The sequence below is a fragment of the Falco cherrug genome, chromosome 10 (assembly GCF_023634085.1).
Source record: "Falco cherrug isolate bFalChe1 chromosome 10, bFalChe1.pri, whole genome shotgun sequence".
Taxonomy (NCBI): Eukaryota; Metazoa; Chordata; class Aves; order Falconiformes; family Falconidae; genus Falco; species Falco cherrug.
Genome location: NC_073706.1, coordinates 22143791 through 22160216, shown reverse-complemented (window position 1 = coordinate 22160216; position 16426 = coordinate 22143791). Strand labels below are relative to the sequence as shown.

At 38.5% G+C, this 16426-nt stretch overlaps 1 protein-coding gene across 3 annotated transcripts in view; it reads right to left on the bottom strand.

The window, feature by feature from the left end:
• Positions 1 to 16426, bottom strand: part of PRMT3 (protein arginine methyltransferase 3) — a 63931-nt gene that overhangs the window by 27214 nt on the left and 20291 nt on the right. For all 3 annotated transcript variants that reach the window (XR_008734146.1, XM_055722219.1, XM_055722220.1), the window contains exons 10-11: positions 13579 to 13678; positions 4622 to 4700 (exon numbers count right to left, since the gene is read on the bottom strand). Coding sequence is in view for 2 of the 3 variants with exons in the window: in XM_055722219.1 (XP_055578194.1) it covers positions 4622 to 4700; positions 13579 to 13678 (179 nt within the window). In the remaining variant the exon portion in view is untranslated. The remainder of the gene's footprint in view (positions 1 to 4621; positions 4701 to 13578; positions 13679 to 16426) is intronic.

The window sequence follows — 16426 nt, the reverse complement described above, 5'->3', positions numbered from 1 at the left end:
ACTCCTGTTTCTTAACAGCTCTGACTGGTACTTGCCTTAAAACCTACAAAAATATTATTGAGTACTGGCGAGAATAACCACTCTTCTATCTGCATCTTAAAAGTATGGAAGTCACCCAACAGACAGAAGAGAACTTCCTCATTGATTGCTTCCACAGTTTCAGGAAGACAGCTATCATTTGCATACTGTCTTCACACTCGTGCTTTCCCCTCTCCCAAGAATATCTTCAGAGCAAGTACCTATTTACAGGTTTTCCAAATTGTAGTGGAAAACTGGCATTTGCCTTTTTAACAGCTGCCTACAGCCAAGCCAGACAATCTCTTGGCTATCTCTATCCACTATGAGTTGGAAAAGACATAAAGAACAGCTGCTATGAACATGGCTGTCTACAGCAATATCAAATAGTAAGAGAAACTCAGTTTCTATTTAGCTAGACTTCTTTCCACATAAAAATTCCCATATTTTGTTTTTAAGAGTTTCAAGCCACATACATTGAATCCTTGATTTGGCTTCAGAGCAAAACACCGACTAATAAACACCTTATTTTATTTTTTAGCGATACATGAAGGTGCCAGCATCTATAAAACTGAAGCTAAGTTTCTCTTTTCTTCTCCAAAATCTGGTGAACTGTAAAATTCATATTGTCTTCAGCTCTGCTTGAAATTGTAGCTTATCAAAATGAGTATGAAGAAATCATTGGTATAGCATGGTAAGTCAGAACAGCTGAATTTTTTGCCTTGTAAAATACCAAAGATAGAAACAAGAAATTGAAATTAGACCTTTTATATAGAGAGTCCTTCATCCTAAAGGAAATCATCTTATACATATTAATGATAAAGAAGAGTCTCTCCTAAAGCAGCACTGTTTTTTTTTTTTCCCCCCATATGAAGGCATTAAGCAGCCACCTCTACTTTTAGAAGGAGTAGTTCATACAAAATATGAACACATTGTCATTTTTCTCCTTTGACTGTTTAAACCAGAAAAAAATAAATATCAGCAAGCTTAAACTGGAATCCCATGGGTAAATTATCATTCCTGCTTTGCAGATGAGGAACTCAAACCAGAAGGTTTCTCCAGGAACAGCCTACAAATAACTCAGCAGTAAAAAAGGCAGTTTGATGAGTATCCAAACAGACAGGCGTCAAACTGTCTTGTCTGAAACAAATCATTTGGTTCCAAGTACACCTGAAAGCTGTCACACACGCAGCAACGCCCCCCCCCCCCCCAAACCAAAATCCAAACAAAACCCCAACATCTGGTGGTAGGAGTATTTGCAAGTAGTTTCCGGAGCCACCAATAAGAGATTTCCATTTTTTGAAGATTTCATATTGCTGTTTACTAACTAGTGTGACAACTGCACTGTATTTGGCTTTACCTCCCAGCATTTCAAACCTTCAAGAGCCACCACTGATGCTCCAAAAATTAATGGACAGTGTGAAACAGACAACAAAAGCAAGCAACTACAGCCTCTGAGGCAATATTTTTCAGGTAAGGCTCTTCATAGGATGCAAGGAGTATGGTGAGAAAAGGGATAAAAAAAAAAAAAAAAGACTGAAAGACCCCAGTTACAAAATACACTTAGAGAAGCGAGCTAGCAATGCTGCAATCAAAAAAATTCAAAGGAGAAAGTAATCAACTAGTTCATATCCTTCCTTCCCCAGACTAGCGTGCGTTTCTGCAACCGTCTTAACAGGAAAAAATTTACCATGTCTATCGAGTGTGAAATATTTGAGCAGGATCAAAATCAGTCTTTCTTTAGTCTTTTCGTCCTCACAGCAAATCCTTAAATCAGCAGCAAAGCTCACAATCAATTATACAAAACATTAAGAACATGCAAAAATGTAAACATTAATGCTCTAATCTAATCTGCATTTTTAGTTTAGCCTATCAATAGCAGTAAAAAAGTAGACAATGCCTTGTTCAGACTTCACAAAGAAATTTGTGGTCCACCAACAGGGTGCAGGCGAAAGGCTACCGCAATACATTAAATTCCAAATTTACAGACCCACCCGTGGCCAGAAGCATATGCTATGCCTAAGTTTGACTGGCAAAGTAAGCATCTTATCTAAATATCAACCTAAATCATCTAAACTCTGTAGTGTTTAAGTGTTTAAAAGCATCTGCTTAAAACTGCATTTGCCATTTCACCCGTTATCCTCGATTCCCCTGGAAATCCTCTGCTCCTTCTGGAGCATCCCATAACACTTCCCTGTGTGATTCTGACAGACTTGTCGTCTTTTTCTCATTAAGCCTATAATTTAATAATTATTCCTTCTCACAGGTGAAATGAACAAAATGCTGATTGGACAAAAGCACATACTCCTCCATGCTCTCACAGATTCATTGTTTTGACCATCTGTGTCCTTCTCGACTCAGTGCCCACAAGTCATCTGTCACTAGTAACAGCTCACGTGGTGGACAGAATACGATGGGAAATCCTTTATCTATCTCTTAGCAATGCCTCACAAACTTCAGGACACTGAAGGGTAAGGCAGCAATCCTCCAGATACACGGAAATAATTCCAAGTGAATACCATCCTCATTTTGACATGAACAAGCAAAAAGTATTATGCCTTGAACGATGCCTTCCTCACCTATGTTGCTCCTCTTCAATGTGCACGGCGCTCAAGTGCATGCAAAAATCTATACTCTAGCAACTAATAGCTGTAAAGAACAAACAGATGGGTCCTGGACAGCAAGAATTTTATGTTCCCAAATAAAGCTATTATATACTGTACACATTCCCCTAGACAGTTTTGATATAATCCACTTCAGCATGCCAATAGGCTAAATTTAAATAATGATGAAATGACTGACTGAACGCGTATCTAGAAATTTGGATTCTATTCCCGGCTCAGACACTGGAAGATTTGGCCAAATGGCAGCCGCTTCTATTGCTTTTTTCAGCTTTCACACAGTCCTTGTAATAATGATCTTGAGCTCAATAGTATGGAGTGGCTTGAGATAAAAATCAAACTTAGTGGCAGATCCAGGAGTTTCTCTGGTAAGACTGTGCCTCAGAACAAGCTGTTTTGGCTCACCCAAATTTGAATGCGACCACAGTTCTGCTGCTTTTCACCCACACTGCAGAAGTGTCTGCCTGGCTAAGCTGATTGCTGAGCAAGTTGTCACCAGTCTTCGGCACAACCACGTACAGGCTATACAAGCTGGCAGCAGAGCAGTAATTGTAAGCGCCTTAAGGAAGCAGCGTTCCATTTAAAATCTGGCCATACCAATGGGCAGCCGTGCAATACTCAAACCTCCAAGGATAAGTGTACTGCAGAACCAGCACACACTGTCAGAGCAAATGTTGGGAGGCAAGGGGCCCTAGCAAACGTACCAACCTACAAATAGAGAACAAGATACTACTGCAGTTTCAACAGCAGTCCAAAATTTCCGGCCCTTTTCAGGTGGCTTTGGAAATCGTAGCTGAATATGAAATGATTCCTTACTATTTTACGGGATGTCCCCAGATCTAATTATATTGCAACACAAAGTTATCAGCATCTATCTATATAAAGTACACCACAACTGCGTTCCAGATCTGACCAGACTATTCTACATTACTGAAAACAAAAAAAAAAAAGCTCTTAAATCTGTCACATTGTTCAAGTGGATTCTGAATATGAACTGCAGTCTTTTGCCTGTATATTTGGCTTTGTGACCAAATGTTGAACAATTGCACAAACCCCCTTTTTTTCTGCTGTGCTCTGTGGCATACAGAGCTCACTGCAATCAAAGGGAAGCACTGCAGCGAGCAGTGTTACACAGCCATTAATCCAATCATTAAGTCAGCGTAGTGAAACTAACTATGTGCACAGTTAGCACAAAAGAGGAAAAAAACCCCAGACTGATGACTATGATTGAAAAGGTCAATATGAAATACAATACTGACAAAGGAATTAAGGACAAGGAATAAAGCATATGCAGAACTCATACAGGAAACCACACCACATGAGGAATAATATTTACAGGCATTTAAAGACTACTTAAGATGACACTATCCAAGCTACTTAAAAGGATAAAACAATTCTACTTCAAAATAAAACCTTTTTGTCCTGTCACTTCTCTGCCCTCCAACCACAAATAAGTCCCACTGGGACAGAATAAACATGCTTAACTGAAACAATGCAATTGCATTAATTACTTCATGTGGTTTGTTGTGTTTTAAACTATGTCCTCCCCAGAAAACTTCCCTCCTCCAGGAAAACATCCTCTCCACTTCTCCTTTTAATTCACAGTAGCTTACTCAAACAGTATCACATCTTACAAAATAGAACTGATTTTCCTTTGTTTGTAGCTAGGCAGAAACTGGGATTTTGAGAAGGGAAAACAAATACCCACATGTATGGGAAGAAGTAGGGAGGAAAAATTTAGACTGTATTTAAGCATAAATAACCCCCTTTATTCTTAAAAACACCATTAACTTGAGACCTTGATACCCCATCAAATGTTCTTCTATTACCCATACAGTAAATTAATGCCTTCAAGCTCCAACTAATGGAAACATTTTTCATTTAGACTGGCAACTTTCTCATCCATGCATAGCTTATTCTATATCTCTAAGATCATTTAGTTTCCCCCCAGAGCTAAATTTATTAAGAGAATTATGGACACCAACCTGAGCCTCCCTCTGCCAGGTATTTGTCCTTTGCATAGATGACAGAATCCAGCATTGACTCAAAGAGGAGGAAATAACCCTGTTTATAGAAAAGGGAAAGAATTTAGAAATAGTTATGCTTCTTGTGTAGCCTATTTAATGAATCTACTGATAGACTTCATCAACACAGTTTAAGAACTTTATGTGGCCATACACCTCTGTAAGAGCCAGCACCCAGTGAATTTCTCTACAATAGCATTGTCACTTCAAAACTTTAGTTACATAAAGCATCATCTTTAACGTCCCAAATTGCAATTATCTAGCACATATTAATTTAATAAATTATAGGCAACAAACATCCAACAGATATCAGCAATTAACTGATAGAGTCCTACTACATCCAAAGAAATCAAATTCAACTCAAAGTGAAAACCTATATGTACTGATTTTTTACTAATAACTCTGACGGACTATGCAGAAAAAAACCCAAAGAACAAAAAATCCCCAAGAAAATCCCTTCCCACTTAGAACTGCAAGTTCTGACCATGAAAATCATTGTTAGAGGAACACCAAATGGAATACATCTCTGCTACTTCACATTTGCGACCTCGTGGTGCCCAGTCCCAGCTTGGGCAATGCTAAGACAAGTGGAAATTAATCATACACCTAAGACGCTGGTTCTCTGGATGTTCTGTCATTTAGCAGCACCTGAACATAACTTCTCAGGATAAAAATAGTTCGAACTAGATTTATGTAGTTTTTCTGGTGCTGAGATTAATTTTATAGCAGGTTATTCATACTGCTATAGATGCTTAGAACAACTTCTTGCAACCTCAACCGAGTCAGCCATTTTCTGAAATGGAAAAATTTCCTTAAACATTTCTGAGATATAAAAAACATACAGTAGTATTACATACAATAAGCATTTTATATAAAACCTCTGGTTTCACAACTACTTTTAAGTCATATGCAGATTTCTAAGAGATACACAAGTTCTTTGGTTTAGGATTTACTGATTTTACACCCCTTTGTATCTTCCCAGTTTGAGTACAACCTGTATTCTTACTGAATTTTGCATCACATTTCACCCACATATACATTCTTACGACAACAAATCAATTCAGTTCAGACAAATCATACCAGCGTACATTTTGGTTTTCCACTTAGCGTTCTAATTCTTATTTTGCCTAAAATGCAATTTATCCACCTGCCTTGACTTACACACTGATTGCCACTAGGGAAGGACAAAAAAGACAACTGGCAGTCCAGAGTTTGGACCTGCAGTCCTACAGGTCCAGTCAGCAGTAACCAAACACGGCAAAACTATGAAGATTTTTTCCTTCATCTTTCCTACACTTCCACATTTGCGCAGTCGTAGGGATTTCTTTAAATTTTTTTTTATTTTTATGTCTTCACACCACACTACTGAAGATAAGACAGCATTGCATGGGAACTGCACTCCTAAGACCACCGAGTTTACTTCAAGTTTACGCAGTCTTGGATGTTTATTTTGCCTAAGGCTCTTGGAACAAAAAGTGCCTCAAGTTCAGAATTGCTTATAAGTGTCACTGTCCACACTGCAGCCTTCAGAACGGAAAACAAAGCTAGAAACCGGAAACTTGAAGCACAATGTATTTGTTTTCAATAAGAACATGGTCTGGCAGTAATGAAAATGCCCTTTTTTCAGCCTTTTCTTTGGCTAACAGGACAGTGCTCTGCTGGACACTTTTCTTCCAAACACTGCCTGTTCTCCCACCTCACTGTTTTAACTTTTGTGAAGTCCTTAGAGCAAGTCCCAGAATGAAGGCTACTGGTCTGTGAGCAATATGATTTTTAGTAAGCTTTGCAAAATGGTTGGACAAGCCAGGAGCTCCAGTCGCACCAGGCAGAGATGATTTTATGCCTACCGCAAGACAAAAGCACAGAATGAAACCAGAGTGTTCTTTTTTTTTATTCTTATTCTTGCCATTTTTAAAAAAGAAAATGGTTAGTTCATACAAATAATTTTGCTACGCTTTTATCTCCAAGTGAGTTGTTTTCACAGTGTTTTAAAATATAACTTCTAGGACTATCTTAAGACTAGTTACCAGCAAGAGTCAGTAAATTATAAAGCGATCACCTCTTATTTCTTCCTGCCCAAAATGCCCATCACCTACAACATCTACCAAACAAGTGGAAGAAATACAGCTGGAAGATGCACCTTCTCATGAGAAATACAGTGAAATTCTCACCGTCCTTTCCTCAACCTTTCCACTCTGGCACTGTTGGTTCCCCCCCACACTCCAAGTTCTATCTTCCCCCCTAATTCATTACAGCATTCCTGTAAGTTACATAAACCGTCAATGGTACTGAATCAAGTCATTTATTACTTATACCAAAGCGTTTTGCTCAGTGTGCTCTGCTCATCTGTAGTGTAATTTAGAATGTAATTTCACAGGCTGCTGCCTCACCTGTAGGGGTGCCATCTGGAAAGAGAATTATACCTGACTTCTTTTCCCCATGATGCTGTGGGGCACTCCTGCTTCCACCCCAATAACGTTCAGGGTTGTTTTTTCTTAAGCACGCATTAGCATCCTCAGAATTAATTACTGTGAAGAGATCTCTAGGATACAAATCTGTGAGCCGCATATTAATAATTCAATCTTGCTAGTGGCTAAACTATGACACATTAAAGGTGACACATTCTCTGTTAGAGACAAACTGAATCCAACCCGCATCTTAAATGTTACAGTGTCATATTATGCGTTTTCAACTAAGAAGCTGGACATTTCTTTCTCAAAATGAACGTCAAGTTTCTTATTTTTGTATTTTCAAAGCTGAAACAAATTGGTTGCTCTCCAGCTAATGACAAAAAGACATATAAAACAGATTTGGGCAGGAACAGAAATACACAGCAGAAACACACAGCCCTATTGAGTTAACTCTGTTCAAGCATACGTCTGTCCTACGTCATGTCTGGCAAGAATTCAGCTATCAAAAATGCATGAGCACACTGACAAATCTGAATCCAGAAGAATGTGAATATCACTACAATTCTTATATATCCCTTATATTTTTATTTTGTGTTTGTAACAGAATTGTAAAAGGCTCACAGAAGTCTGACAGCTTAATATCCTGCATTGTTTCGTTTTCCTCTGGTACTCAAATACAACAGTACTCCAATATTTATTTTCATTTTAATTCAAATCTACATAAAAATATTTTACCAATTGATCAAAATGTAAATATAGGAAGCTCTTTGAACATTAGTGCTTCAGTATTCATCATGATATTTTTCATGGAGAAAAAGAGATTAAGCCTTCTATTAAATAGATATTTTATTATTTTCTGTAACATAACTGAACCTGGTCTGGTACTCCAGATTCCTAAGGCCCAACACTGAATATTTGATCAATCAAAGGCAGCTATGAAGTCAGTGGCCCAAAGAGTGGACTTTTTTTGGTACATTATTTTCTTAAACTGAAGTTTCTAACTACAAGGTTTCTACTGGACTACAGAGTAAAAGAAGCCTGACTTGTAAGAACTTATGTAAAAGACTGGACAGCGTATTCTAATTTAAAAAACAATAAAATGTAATCTTGATGCACAAGCAGATGCACAAAACTGATGTAGCCCCTATTTTGTGAAAAATTACTTTTACTTGAGAAAATCCCCCCAAAACCTGTGGTGCCTTTAAGTGAGAAGCAGCAGCTACATATAAAGTCCTCTGCATGCTCTGCTGCAGCACCATTTCCCTCACGCTAAAGTCAGTCTCCGTGCAGATCTCTCATGTATGATTCAATTTTAAAGAAAAAGGAAATAATTCATTACTGACAGAGCAAGCCCACACATTTCAAAAACACAGCTTGATTTTGTTATTATGCACACCCTGTTGTGTCCTTAAACAAGTATAAGGTGACTGAGAACACAAAATGGGAAGATCTGAACAGCAGAAAGCAAATACTCATTATTAGTGTTGGCAAAAAAATTAAAAAGTCATGCAAGGAAATAATATTCCTTTATAAAAACCATTTTTCTGTGAAGAAGTTAAAGCATTCAGCTATATAGTATGTTCTTTACACAACATTAACCACACAAAAAAAAAAAGCTCGATTCTTATGTAGAAGTATAAATAATTACTCTATTATAGGTATAGAAACTTGTATTACTGTATCTCCTCTTCCTAATAGGAACAATAGAGAATATTAAGATTACAGAGAGACTAGCAAGTGTTAAAGCAGCACCATCACTGTAGAGCCGTCGAAGGAATAGGGGAAGGAGGAAGGAGAGAAAAGATGGTTTCCAGGGTTTCTGACATGCTCACTTCCTATTTCTTTTCCCTAAATCCTGAACATCTCCATTCATAGCCTACCCTGGTATCACTTCAAGATCATCTAACAAAAAAAAAAAAAAAAAAAAAAGACAAGGGGAGGGAGGAAAAATACTGGCTACCTGAGCAACGATACAGTTAGACAGGAGCACTGGATTCTGTCCTTGGTTTATTTTAATTTGAGAGTCCATCTCTTGACCAGTTTTTCCTTGTGAAAAGCTCTATTGCATATTCAGTATCATAAAGCACTGCATAAACCACAATTTATGAGAACACACTGTACTCTAACACTGTATTTGAGACAGCCATCTCAGACAATCACCTCCCGCAGTAAAACCACTTATAAACAAGAAATGCGGATATTTTTCAAGTGAATATAATCCTTAACATCTAGCTTTATAGTCTTAGCTATAAGTAAAAATGTACAGAGAGAAAAAAGATCTGCACACAGACACAGCTGCATAAGAACATTCCGGAAAAACGTTAGATGCATTTTGTTTCTTTCTGCATTCACCCTTTCAATAAGTAACCTGTGGCGTTTACAATTACACTACTAAAAATCCATGTGCAATCATACAACCACCTTTGTATGTTCACAGTAAATCTTTTCCTGCCCAACATCCAATTTAACGAAAAACTAGCACTTCACATAGCAGCTTATTTCAAACAAATATACTGTATATAAAATTACTGTGTTTACAGTAAAACATCATCCTTTCTTAAAATTCAGTATTGCTAGGGAGAACACACAAATGTGATCCTGACTGACAGCAAGTCTATGGTGTATACAACTCAAAAAGTTTCCCACCACCTGTACAAACAGCAGCACATTCAAGTCAAAATTCTGAGCTTGCAATGAAATTTGAGAATTTGCAAACCATTTTCAGGTCAAGCCACCAACTGACAAGTGTCTTCAGTCATTACACCAAGGTGAAAGCAAATCACTGATGTGTGTTCAGAAATGATTTGCATCAGATTGCCACTAGGCAGTGTATACAAATACTCAACTAAATGTACCTTTGCTTAGAAACATAATTCATCTAAGTCTACGGTTCAAATAAGAAGCTAAGAGATCTGCTTTTAAGTGCCCTGTGGTACAAGCAGAGAAGTAAAAAAAAAAGAAAAAAAAAAAAGCTAGAGGTTGGTACCCATAACCACTAATAGTTTGTAGTTTCACAAATTAAGGCTTTGGGAAGTTCCACACATCAGAGCTCCAGGCCACCAAGTAGGCTGGGTCACCAGAAGCTTACAGCCCCGCTACAGAGTATCACCTGATCCTGGGCAGGGAAACCTCTGCAAAACCAAGACCAGCACTGAGATCTTGATGCAATTCACCCATTCTTACATTTAAATAGCCTTGTAGGTTTAAATGAGATATTTGGCAGAACTTCTTCCCTGTGAGGGTGGTGGGACACTGGCAGAGGCTGCCCAGAGCAGCTGTGGGTGCCCCATCCCTGGCAGTGCTCAAGGCCAGGCTGGACGGGGCTGGGAGCAGCCTGGGCTGGTGGGGGGTGTCCCTGCCCCTGGCAGGGAGCTGGAACGTGCTGATCTTTAAAGGTCCCTTCCAACCCAAACCATTCTATGATTGTCCAAGGACTGCAAGACTTCCTACTTACAGAATCAGTTTGGTTAGCAGAACAGTTATTACTTGGCTATTCTTGCGTTATTTCTTAAGACAATGTGGTTTATTGGGGAAGCGGCTCCTCAGTCCGCCTGTTCTCCCTTGTGCTCCTGGTTCACAGCACACGAGCTTCTTGTGCCAGGCTGCATACTTGACCAGTTTTGCTTAAAGGAATGCATAGCTGGCTTCAGACTGAAAAGGTCTGCACAGATGTTTTTTTCTGGGTCTTCAGTAGCCTGACAGACCCTCAGTCTTCAGCACTCTGCCTTTTGGACACTGGCTTATGGTCTGATTTTAACTATGTCAAACACGCATACTTCAGATGTCACAAACAATGCATTTAGTCTCTTTATTAAAAGCAAGATCACTGTTTATTTCTTTCATAGGCTTAAATAAAGCCACTGAAGTTGCTCATCACTCAGCCTCTAAACCTACAATTTGGCAAAACCAGATCCAGATGAATTTAAGTAGATGGCAAATACACATTTGAAATATTGTTTGAGATATATACACACACACTCACACACCCCTACTCACCATGTAATATTTAGGATGCTTCTCCCATTTTTGCATATTTTAAGGGAACAAATTTAGAAATGAAAGAAGAAGGAACAGCAAGCAGTTTGTGGAAGTCATAGGTCACTTACACAATGAAGAGAATGATCATCAGAAACCATTATGGTGGAGATGCTTATAACGCAACACCACCTTCTACAATACCCTGTTTTATGTAACATCTTTCTCACGAAAGACTGTTCTAGAAATGTTCCTGGGGGTGCAGTATTTTTCCTCTGCTGCCTCAGGCTTGTTTTTAAATTTTCTAATGCTCCAGTCACAGCTCAAAAAAAAAAAAAGCTTACAGCATACTGGTCTTAAGCACTGTTTTGTACCAAGCAAAACAACGCTATGGCTCCACAAAAGGGTTTAATGTTTACTAGTCTAAAAGCAGCTTGTTTTCTGAACAGAACAGCAACTTCTCATATTTTTGTTACTGGAAAAAACAGTTCCCATGATAGTTTTCCTGCTAGTCCATACAGATTCTCTAAATGAAGAGCTGAAAACTGGCATATATTTAATATCTTTTTGCTCTCATGCTTCGCATTTGCAACGTTTTCAAGCACTTACATTCACATATTAACAAAAGATTTCACACTGGTCAGTATCACGTAGTGAAGGAAAATAAAAAGCAAATTCACACAAGCCAGCCAGACAAAGAAGAATCTTCATTTGCATCGAGGCAACATAATGTTCCTTTTTGGACAGTGTTGAACAGTGCGTACACTGTTCGGCTATCAATCTTCCACAGCATTGTCCTCTTTATCTCTGTATTGCAGCAACCTATAAAAATGCTAACATTCCTAAATATTTAGAATACCTAATTAAGTGGAATGCACATGGCTATATAATTATGACATTAAAAGGTATTTACCTTTTTTAGCACACAAATGGGAAACACGGAAAGTTCAATACTTTGTTTCTTAAAAGAGCTGCTTTTCAAAATCTTTTACTTCACCTTAGAGGCACTGATTTACAACATGACTTAAGCTCTCAAGTGCCCAAGTTGCTTTTAAAACCAAATCCCAGACTCCAAAATGAGACAAGTGATTTTGGGAACATTATTCGTGGCGCACATATTAGGCAACTGATCAGAAGATTCCCTGAAAGAACTATAATTACTTCTCTAGTGAAGTCATGACACTCTCACAAATCACCAACCATAACGCACTGGTTTTAAACTGCTAGTTTAAGCCAATGGCTTAAACCTTCCTTGAAACTAGTGACGTCAACTCTAAATTAAGCTCATGCTTCAAACAGCGTTCATTACAGCAGTGGAGGAAAACCTTTTGCAGATTTCCAGCTCACTGAAGTATGTAATACAAAAAAACCCACACAGAAACCCAAACAATTTATTTCCACCTTTACCTGGAAACCAGTTAGATACATACGGATCCATTGTGACCATGTGACCTCTCTCCCAAAGGCCCTTGGATATAGCAGAATAGCCACAGTTTGTAAAAAATACACCACAACCAAAAAACCAACCACCACCAAAAAACCCAGAACAAGTAACTTAAATTCAAAGTTTTCATTATTGATCTGAAATTTGAAGGGCAAAAGAATTTTTCTTTAAGTGCAAACAGCGGGAACTAACATGAAGAAAACCTGTACTTCGAAATGTTTTTTGAAGGTCTGAGATACGAGGAGACTGAACAGAAGTCCACAAAGAAGTCACAAGGGGTGTTTCCTACCACATTTTTGACAAGGAACAGACTTCCTCAGTTCTTACGAAGTTCAGCCTGGCACTGGGTCTGTCACACGGATTTCTTTATTAGGATCAGCGGCAGGTAGCAAGCACAACTGTGTGACAGTCATCAGCCAGCACATGAAAGAAAGGTAACAGGCCAACAGCTGAAATCCAATGGATTCCAGAAAATGGCTCATTTACACACTGCATTTCCTGCTGGGTATCATCTTTATTACATACTTTTCATATCAGCTATTTTATTCTTACACTAAAAAGCTGCAATGAACAGTAACACTGTTTTCAAGCTCTACACATTTTTGCTGATTTCCTGGTGTGCTCTTCACCTCCTTATCGTCTTTTCTGCACAGTCAGGATAGTCTTTAGCTGCCTTTGCAGACTATGGGTATTCTACTTATCAGAATCATCTAGCTAGATGACTAAGACAGTATTTCTCCATTACTTTCACCTGAGCAGCTACAAAAGCTTTACTGAGTAATAGAGTACATCTGTGGATTTGCATAATAACTACGTAACAGAAACTTACTGCTGTACCCAAAACAGCTCAACTGCACTTAGAGTACCTTGACTTGAAAGAGCATGAACAAGGCGGCTCAGGAATTGTACCCCGGTACCACATAAATCAGGACTGTCATCCCATCTCCCACATTGTCAAAGACACTGTTGCAAGCACGATAGCTTTTTGGTTAAAAAAATAGCATTGTTTAAAGAATAATTTTTCTAATGAAACAACACATTTTTTTCCTGAATATAACTGTCTTGAAAAGAACATTCGTGCACCTTACCATCCATTCAGATATAATTACATCCACTTTTTCCAAAGGCAGATCTACTTCTTCAATTCTTCCTTTGACCAATGTAATGATATTTTCAAGTTTATTTAATCTGCAAGTCACAACATAAATAAATTAGTTTATATTTCTGATTTATGCTGTCAAGAGAAATATACTGATGTCTTTATTTTGCATTCTTACCCCCAATAACTTTTTTAACTTATCAAGAAAGCACTACAATGTAATATTCCTCTTCTCAGTTATACTTCAAAGGGAATGCTTCTGAGTAGCCAAAAATTGGAGCAGATCAAGTGCCAGGCAAAGACGGAGGAGAATAGATCTGTGTACCTCCAACGCGCTGTGCATGCACATATGTAAAGCTTCAGAAACCAGGAAAACAGAGACGAGGACAATTTAAAATGACGCTCCTCTTTACTCAGAGTTGCTTGCTCTCAGTTCTCCTTCTTTGACCCCTGAAGCACAAGTCTATAGTGATTAGAGCCTACTCATCACACTAGGAGAGCAATGGAAATAAACTTCCTTACAAAGCTGTTTTGCACGACTTGTTTTTTTATTTAACAACACTAGCTGCAAAGTCACTGAGAACAAACATTCCCCCTAGATCAGGGGGAATGTGATTATTACTGTGATTTTGGCCAAAATCATCTGCAATGGTTAATAACTGCAGTAACCAGGTATTACCCCATACGCAAGTAACAGTATAACCATCCTGTGTAAGGAGGAAAGTACTGTGACGTGACTAGTTTTTGAAAGAAAAACTGCACAACAGTGAAATTCCTGAATAGGTAAATGCTTGAAACATAGCAGTTTTCAGTTTTTCTTGCACATACCATTATTAGGATAACTATTCTTATAGAGGGCAGAAAAGCATTCCCACCAAAGAAATTTATCTTTCCACTGCAGTTCTTATCTCTGTCCCCTCCCTTCCTATCCTGATATCTTACTCTTACATTCTGTCTGGCTTTCAATGCACACAAGTAATCACATTAAAAAAAAAAAAATCTATCTAAAAGACAATGGGAGAACAATCAGAATGAAGAGAGGGAAAGGTCAAAAGGTTACTTGAACATGTTGGCTGTTGGAAAGGTATAAAAAACACAAACCAACCAATCTAGTTTACTGATTGCAGGAAAAACTGCTGAGATACTATTTAGGAAGTATTCTTCAAATTTCTGTTCTAGCATAACAGTAATGAATAACAAAAATCAAGCTAGTTACTGCACTAGAAATTTTATGAGCAGCTATTCACAGTAAGAAAATGAGAAAGCAAGTGTTTAATTAAAAATGAGTTTACTATGTAACCTTGGGAAAGAAATATGTCATTCAGGCCACTTATTCCAATTTACTTACACACATGGATTCCACTGTTTCCAGTAATTAGCATGCTAGAAATGAACCTGAACTCTGGGAGGGACAAAAGCTCTTGAGCGCATGCTTGAGTCACAGGTGGAAGCACACTGCAGCAGTCATTGTTAGGCTACACAATGCTGCTTAGTATTCCAATAAATATCTGTTACTCCATTACAAGTTTGTCAGCTTTATTCCTTCAGGAAAAGTAGGTTTAACAAGACAAATATATATTGCTTTGAGGTGAACCGAAGACTTCAGTGTGAATTGAACGCGTTATAGCAGAAGGTACCTATAAACGTGTAGCCTTACTGACGGTTCAGTGTACTTCAAGTGGCAATTCGTCACTCTTAAGAGTTTAACAGTTTTGATTTGTTGTTTTTCTTAAAGGCCTGCCCTTCTCCTCATCAAAGGTAATACATGTTGGCTGATACTTCTATCCTCCTCCAAGTATAAATAACACATAAAGGACTTTGTGCACTTGTTGAAAGATATGAACTATGTTTGTCATCCTAGTACATCCGAAATAAAACACTATTTCACATTTGTAACCACTCTGAAGATGTCAAGGTCTCTCAGGAAAGGTTCTTTAGAGAATGATTTCTTGTGCCATAACAGCATTTTAGTTTCAGTTGCATCTACTGTTTAACACTGTACTTTCCTGAAACAGGCATTTGTTTAACAGAATAATTTTACAGCATCCAAGTGTGCAGTGTTGCGTCTCCAACGGGCAAAGTGGTATCTAACCTAAAAATTCTGCCTAGACAACCTTATTTCTGTGCAACTTAAGTCTGCATATAAACTGTCGCTCCCAAGTTCCTCAGTATCTACCTGGACTTTCTTTTCCACCGTTGCTCCTACAAAACGGTGCAATCAACAGTACACATTTATACCTGCATTTCTCCTACCTCATGCTAAGAAATCCTTTTTACCTTTTCAGATGCCGTTGTTTCATTTTTACATATACTCACAGTCTTCCTTAATACCCCTATAGGTAAATTAGTGAAATGTGGAGTGGATAAATTTATTTGACAGGTAGAGAGCTGTCTAGACCATGAGGTTGAAGAGGTGAGAGGACGAGTACAGAGTGTAACTGGTAGCCGGGTACCAGCAGCATCCTTCAGGGTTCAATATAGCTCTGATACTAATTAACACCTTTATTTGTGACCTGATGGGACAGAATGCACCCTCAACAAGCCTGTGGATTATGCTGAACTAGGGGGGTCCAGTTGATATGCCAGAGGGTAGGGCTGTTGTGTAGAGGGACCTCAGACTGCAGATATGAGCTGATGGAAACTCAGAGATCCAGCAAAGATAAAAGTGAAGACCTGTGTGTCAGATGGAATAACCCCAGGAAGCCAGTGGTTCCTGCTGGTCAGCCATCAGCTCCGCTTGCTGTTCCCCAACCTGCCCTGACCCAGGGGTTGGTGAACAAGTTGACAGAAGTCAGCAGCAGGCCCTTGTAGCAAAAGTGGCCAACTGCCTACTGCGT